Raw genomic sequence first — 7,644 nt, forward strand, 5'->3', positions numbered from 1 at the left:
CACTGGGATCTGTGCCTGTCCTAGAGAAGTCTCTACAGACACTGAAGACCTGTGAGCTGGTGAGCGCATGACTGATTGAAGGGATGTGTGAATGGCTGATTGAAGGGATGTGTGAATGGGTGAATGAGGGAGTGGGGGAATGTGTGAATGGGTGAATGGGTGAGTGAGTGAGTAGATGGGTGGGTAAGTGGGTGGGTGGGTGAGTGGGTGGGTGATGGATGGGTGGGTGGGTGGATGAATGGATGGGTTGATAGATGAATGGAGGTCCCTCACCCCCCACCCCACCCCATCCCCATGCTCCCAACAACAGTATCATTCCGAAGCTCATAACCATCATTTTTGGTCAGTTATGGACTTGTGTGTCTCACTGGTTCTTCATGAGAATGCCACCCATAGCTTCCTGCCCACCAATCTCTGCAGTATCCACCCACCCACCCACAACCACAGAGACTAGCACAGGGCTTTAAATAGTAGTCACTCAATAAATGTTTGCTCTAGGAAATGTGGCTTTGAGGAGTAAGGAAGAACCGGAGAGTGGATCGATAAGCAAGAGGTACAAGCCTGCCATCCTAGCTACTCAGGAGGCTGAAATCTGAGGATCAGCAAAAAGTTAAAAATGGCTCCTCGGTAGAGCGCCAGCCTTGAGCAGCAGCAACAACAAACAAGCCAAGGGAGAGTACAAGATCCTGAGTTCAAGCCCCAGTTATGGGAAACAAAATAAGAGGCCTCCTCCAGCCCACCCAAGAGCAAATGTGAAGCCTTCTCAGCCACCTAGAGCAATAGGGTAAGTTGACTGTGATTTCACCTTCCTGTCCTGTCCCTGTCCTGCTTTTGATTCTGTTGCTGGGATTACAGACATGCACTACCATGCCCGGTCCACCCGCAACATCTCCCCCAATGACATCACTGCTGCCTACCAAGGAGGGGATTGGTGGGAGGGGGGAGGAGAGCGGGGCTCACCCAACGTGGCCAGCACGTGGCGGAGTTCAGCACCCATGACAGTGCCATTGCCTTCTTTGTCGAAGACTCGAAGCCCCTCTACGAAATCCTCATAGGTGCCCGTATCTTTATTCTTGGAAATATGCTGGAGCATGGGCAGGAAGGTTTCAAAGTCCATCATCTTGGTGTTGAGTTCTGCCAAGAGAGGGAAAGAAATCCAGCTATTTATTGGTTTGTTTGGTCTTGGGACTTGAACTCAGGGCCTGGGCACTGTCCCTGAGCTTCTTTTTGTTCAAGGCTGGCATTCTACCACTTGAGTCACAGCACCACTTCTGGTTTTTACTGTGGATGTGGTACAGAGCTTCATGCATGCTAGGTGAGCGCCACTAAGCCACCTTCCCAGCCCAAGGGCTGGGCTTCTACTTGTGACCAAGGTACACACAGCCAGAGGACAAAGAGAGAAGGAAGTTGTTGATCACTCAGAAAAAGAGACAGAGGCACAAGTTATGGCATTTAGTGGGCTGGGAAGACCAGGGTGGCTCACGCCTGTCATCCTAGCTCCTCAGGAGGCTGAGATCTGAGGATCACGGTTCAAAGCCAGCCCGGGCAGGAAAGTCTGTGAGACTCTTCTCTCCCATGAACCACCAGAAAACCAGAAGTGGCGCTATGGCTCAAGTGGTAGAGCACTCGCCTTGAGCTGAAGAGCTCAGGGACAGCGTCCAGGCCCTGAGTTCAAGTCTTCTGTAGGACCAAAAAAAAATAATATTTTATTTGGACAATATTACCCCATCTCTTGCTCTCTCCCAGTTTTCCCCTCCCATTTGCACCCACAAGTCGTATAAATCCATTTTCAGTCAAGGGTCCAGTGGATACCATTGCTGCATTGGTTTGCCCTTTGTCCCCCCATTTCTGTCCCTCTGCTTATACTCCCAAAGACTTATAAATGAACAAACAGAACAAAAGGGAAAGAAAACAAAACCAGCCTGCCTGCCTGCCTGCCTGGCTTGCTTGCTTGCTTGCTTGCTTGCTTGCTTGCTTGCTTCCTTCCTTCCTTCCTTCCTTCCTTCCTTCCTTTCTTTCTTTTTTGGTTGTGGGGCTTGAACCCAGGGCCTGGGTACTAGCGCTAAGCTCTTTTGATCAAGGCTACTGCTCTACCACTTTGAGCCACAGCACCACTTTCAGTTTTCTGGTGACTCATTGGAGATAAGAGTTTCACAGCCTTTCCTGTCCAGGTTGGCTTTGAACCGAGATCCTCAGTTCTCAGCCTCCTGAGTAGCTAGGATAACAGGTGTGAGCCATTGGCGCCGGGCTAACATAATCTTTCTTATTCTTTCTAATGGTACCTGTGTAAAATTCCATTGTGTCTATTGTAGGGCATCTGGGCTGTTGCTATAACTTGGTTCTGTGAACAGTACAGCAAGGAACATGGATGTGCAAGCATCTTTGTGGTCTCCTGGCTTGTGATGTTTTCTGGGTAGCGATGCCTGGTCTTCAACTCGAATGGTGGAAGAGGAGGTTGGGAAGGGAGAGGGCAGGGCCAGGGTGGGTTTTCTCTGGTTGTCCCATCCGTGACGCAGACCCACTGAGGAAAATGTGCAGTCCCAGACAGGGTGGCTTACCTTCCTGTTTCGGTTTCCCCAGGACACGGAGCACCTCGGCTTGTGTGGGATTCTGCCCCAGTGCCCGCAGGACATCTCCACACTGCCCATAGGTAATCTTCATTTCGCCCTTGGGGGTGCGGTCAAATAGCATGAACGCCTCCTTAAATTCTGCCAGGAGAGGGCGAGGAATGAGCTACGGTGGGCACTCCCCAAGGGAGCTCATCACCCCCATTTTTGCCCACACCACTGCTGGGACCATCTTCCCCCCAACTCACCTTCGATCTGCTCTGGTGTGAACTCGATCTGAAAAATAAAAGAGAGAGACTCAAGACTGGGAAGATGGTTCAGTGGTAGAGCGCTTGCCTCGCATGCATGAAGCCCTGGGTTCAATTGCTTAGCAGCACAGACACAGAAAAAGCCGGAAGTGGCACTGTGGCTCAAGTGGTAGAGCGCTAGCCTTGCGCAAAACAAGCTCAGGGACAGCGCCCAGGCCCTGAGTTCAAGCCCCAGGACTGGCAGAAAAAGAGACAGACAGACAGACAGACTCTAAGCAATTAGCTCTAAAGTAGGACCAGGCTTTCTTACCTCCTGATCACTCAGAGCTAAACAAGTATCAAGCTGTCCCTCGGCCTATTTCTGCTCTAGCATCTTAGCCTCTACCACTTTTTTTGTTTTGTTTTTGGTCAGTCATGATGAGGCTTGAACTCAGGGCGTGGGCGCTGTCCCCCAGCTCTTCAGCTCAAGATGAGCGCTCTTCCACTTGAGCCACAGTGCCACTTCTCCAGTTTTCTGGTGGTTCACTGGAGATAAGAGTCTCATGGACTTTCCTGCCTAGACTGGCTTTGAACTGCGATCCTCAGATCTCAGCCTTCTGAGAGAAGCTAGGCCCATGGGTGGGAGCCTGCTGGCCAGTTGGTGCCTGACTCCAGATCTAATTTTAGTCCCTGCCGTCACTCTTCCCAAGATCAAGGACACACTAGGGATGTGACTGCCCCCCCCTCCGATTGCCACTTCTCCCCCAGAGTCCCTCCATTCCCCCCCACACACCATAGCATCCACCTAACTGTCTTTCCTGAGACCTGCAGGATTTAAATCTCTCTGCCCTTCAACTGCGCAGGGAGTGATGGAAGGACCCAGAAAGAACCCCAGAAGAGAGATGATTGGTCACCATGAGTCCCACCAACTGAGCATGAAGATGAAAACTTTTGACCTGGGTTTTGGGGGGGGACAGGGATCAGGGAGCCACACACACCTCCCAGGGCGCATGCCCGTTCCTAGACAATGAGACCTTTGTGGTCCCATTTTCATTGTGCCAGTGGCTCACACCTGCCATCCTAGCTCCTCAAGTGGCTGAGATCTGAGGATGGTGGTTCAAAGCCAACCTGGACAAGGAAGTCCATGAGACTCTAATCTCCAACGAACCCCCAGAAAACCAGAAGTGGCGCTGTGGCTCCAAGTGGTAGAGTGCTCGCCTTGAGCTGAAGAGCTGAGGGACAGCACCCAGGCCCTGAGTTCAAGCCCCATGACTGACCAAAAAAAAAGAGGAAGAGAAGAGGAAAAGAAAGCAAACCTCAGGGAGGCAAAGGAATATGGCCGCACAGATGGGATTCGAACCTGTGTCTTGAGAAACAAGGGCAGGTGCCTGTGGGAAAGACTCATGACCAAGAGGAGGCGTGGCCCGGATGGGGGTAGTAGCTCTTGCTGGACATGCAGGGATTGGGCAAGCTCCCAAGGTTGGCCTCTGGGGACATAGCCAGGGCGGCAGAGTGGCCGCTGGCCAGCTAAGAACCGGGAACCAGAGCGGTGAGGATCGTGCTGCGTGCTGATATGTGCATATCACAGGTGGCTGTCATAGCCTCAAGTTTAGACTCTGGGGACGATTTTTCCATCCAGGAAAGGTGTGGGGTGGGGGGTGGGGATGGCTCCTGGGGTGAACTGGGCCACAGCTCTACCACCAGCTTCCTGCCTGACTTTTCAGGATTTCCCTTTGCAGCCAGCCGAGTGCCTCAGTTTCCCCAGCTGAGACCTTGAAGAGGTTCTACCAGCTCTGAGCTCAGTGATCTTGTCAGGGTGAGTATTGATCCTGCCTGGGCAGGACTCCCCCTTTGCCCCCCCCCGCTCCACCACATGCCATCTTAACCCCTTTTCTGTCTACCCTAGGATTATTAACTCAGGACTCTCCGTCAGACAAGACTTCCTAGCCACCAAGAGACTGTGGGAATTCCACCACAGCCGGTCCCGGGACTTGAACTCAGAACCCGGGTGCTGTCCCTGAGCTTCTTTTGCTCAAGGCTAGCGTTCTACCACTTGAGCCACAGCGCCACTTCTGGCTTTTTTCTCATGGTGTGGTCCTGAGGACTCGAACCCAGGGCTTTCGTGCAGGAGAGGCGAACATTCTACCACGGAGCCACCTTCCTGGCCCCTTCACTCACCTTAATCTTGGAAGCATCAAATTCCACTTCTTTGGGCCGGTCAGGCTCTGGTGCTGGAGCCGGGGCAGGGGCTGGAGCAGCTTTAGGAGTTGCCTTGGCCTCCTCCTTCTTTGGCTCTGGCTTTTTGGGGGCCATGGGAGCTCAGGACACACAGGGCCTGGGGGAGAGAAGAATGTAGAGAGCAGTTTGTGGGGTGCGGTGACCCTGCGGGCTGGGCCTTTATCCTGCTTGGACACCTCCTGACCCCAGTCCCTCCCCCCCTCCCCACAGTGCACAATAGGGACAGGGCTATAAAAGGACATTGGCTTTGCTCAGGGGCTATTTTGGGGCCTGGGGAGGGCATTGTTCAGACCCAGGAGTGAGTGGGGGAGAAGGGAGGGCTGCTTCATTCCTCAGTGATCACCTGTTGGGGAGAGGGAGGGGGGAGGGAACTAGAGGCAAACACACACACACAGAGACTTACACAAAAACATGCATGCATGCGCACACAGGCACACACAAGTATGTGCACATGCACGGATGTATAATAGAGAAGTGTGCGTGCACACTTGTATAAGCATGCACCCATGCAACACACAGAGAAGCATGCAAGCCTATGCACACACACACACACACACACACACACACTTGTACACAATTGCAGGCCTGCTGCACAGATACAACACACACAAAAGCATGCACACATCAACACCAATGAAGGCTGGGTCCCGCGTGAACTGTAGGGTGGTGGCAGTTGAGACCCGGATGGACCACTGAAAGGCACTCTTTTGAGTTAAACTCTACCCCCCACTCCAGGCCTAGAACCGCCCCCCCCCATGTGTGTCTGTGGTCTGTCTGTGTCCTGTGTCCCAGCCCTTTTCTTCCAATGTCTTGGGTGGGGTGTAGGTCTGCTCCTCTGTGTGTATGTCTGGGGTGTCGGGTGTGTAGATGCTGGACAGGATATGTGTGAGTATGGCTGCTGTCTCTGAGGCCTTGTTTCTCAGACGTTGTGGATCTGCAGTGCTGACCCTCTGGGTGTTTATGTCTGGGTGTTTATAACGCCTGAGCGTGAGTGAGTGTCTGGTCATGGGCGGCAGCTGTCCTATTTAAGGGGATCTGTCCTGGGGTCTCCAGGAAACCCCTCCCCATCCCTCCTCCCTTCCCCCCCATCAAGTGCCAAGAGAATGGCCCTCGGCCATCTTGACAGCTACCAACTCCCTCAGACAGTGTCTCAGGTTTCATTCAACCTCTGGCTTCCTAGTACTGCCCCTCCCTATAGCTCCCAGTCCTCCCCCCCCCCCCCCCCCCGCCATTTCTTTCCTATACTCCTGAAGGCTTAGCTCCCTTCCAGATTGCAGCCTTCCCTCCCCCCCCATCCCCCCTGCCCAGATGTCTTCCCCTGCTTGCCATAACCCAGACTCAGCCCCTGGGGCTCGAACTCAAGGCCTGGGCTCTTCAGCTCAAGGTGAATGCTCTACCACTTGAGCCACAAAGCCACTTCTGGTTTTCTGAGTGGTTTATTGGAGAGAAGAGTCTCACGGATTTTCCTTGCCCAGGCTGGCTTGGAACCGTGATCCTCAGATCTCAGCCTCCTGAGTAGCTAGGATGACAGGCGTGAGCCACTGGCCATCAGTTCCCTTGTACCCCATTTTCTGACACTTCCCAAGGTCCCTCTGCCCATGCTTTTAGTTGGGGAGTGGGGGGAGAGAATCCAGGGACAGCATCCAGGCCCTGAGTTCAAGCTCTAGTACTGGCACACACACACACACACACACACACTCAAAAAAGAGTTGGGGACATCTTGCGTGCACATTGGGTTCTGTTCTCCGCCCCAGTGTCTGTGCTGGGGTACAGGAGGAGGGGGGAGTTTAGGGGATAGGAGGAGGGGGAAGGATGTTCCTAGTTATTTTTAAGTGCCTGGAGCCTTTGATAGAAACATCAGAGACAGCTCCCCACCCCCACCCCACCCCACCCCTCCATACCCAAGAGAGTCTCCTCAGTGTCGAAATCCAAAGCCAAGCAACAGGCCTAGGCATGCTATCAAGATAGCCCTGTCCTCAGGCGCAGGCCCTGGTCACCCCTTTTCCCCCATCAATTGAGCCTCAGTGACTAAAAGAACCAGCAGCCCAGAGTTAGAATCCTCTCCCCCCCTCCGCTTCCCCCCCTCAAACCCCCATATATACCCTCCATCTCCCTCGGGGAAAGGAGGGGGGGTGGAGCCAGGAACACATTCTTCTCTTCATCTGGAGAGCAGGACACCCCACATCTGGAATTCTGACAATATCCAGCGTTATTTTGGGGGGGGTGGGGGTGGGGGGGAGGGGAGGAGAGGGGGGAATATGTCACACATTTTTCACTTTTCTTCCAGATGGTTGGCCAAGGTATTGAGAATGAAGAGATGGTGGGAGGCGGGGAGGGGGGTGGGGTGGAGGGGGCTTCACGGAGACCGTCAGAAATACCACAGAAGGAGAGGAGGGACAGCCTGCCAGGCGGGGGTTTGGGGGGGGGCGGGCAGACATACAGGGAGACATCTCTAGGCAGTGTCTGAGCCTCACTCACTGATCCTCCAGACAGCTTGCCTCTACTTATCCCATAGTTCACAGTGGCCCCAGAGACCCCAAAGGCACAATCAACAAAACACTACACACACACACACACACACACACACACACACACACACCATAAACGAAGGA

At 53.5% G+C, this 7,644-nt stretch overlaps 1 protein-coding gene across 1 annotated transcript in view; it reads right to left on the reverse strand.

Moving 5' to 3' along the window:
* Window positions 1-5,107, reverse strand: part of Myl3 (myosin, light chain 3, alkali; ventricular, skeletal, slow) — a 6,351-nt gene extending 1,244 nt beyond the window's left edge. Inside the window, exons 1-4 of the mRNA XM_013030281.1 lie at window positions 4,973-5,107; window positions 2,816-2,843; window positions 2,559-2,708; window positions 961-1,134 (exon numbers count right to left, since the gene is read on the reverse strand). Of these exons, the coding sequence (XP_012885735.1) occupies window positions 961-1,134; window positions 2,559-2,708; window positions 2,816-2,843; window positions 4,973-5,107 (487 nt within the window). The remainder of the gene's footprint in view (window positions 1-960; window positions 1,135-2,558; window positions 2,709-2,815; window positions 2,844-4,972) is intronic.
* Window positions 5,108-7,644: the final 2,537 nt, after the last annotated feature.

This window comes from Dipodomys ordii, unplaced genomic scaffold (genome assembly GCF_000151885.1).
Source record: "Dipodomys ordii isolate 6190 unplaced genomic scaffold, Dord_2.0 Scaffold128, whole genome shotgun sequence".
In the NCBI taxonomy this organism is placed as follows: domain Eukaryota; kingdom Metazoa; phylum Chordata; class Mammalia; order Rodentia; family Heteromyidae; genus Dipodomys; species Dipodomys ordii.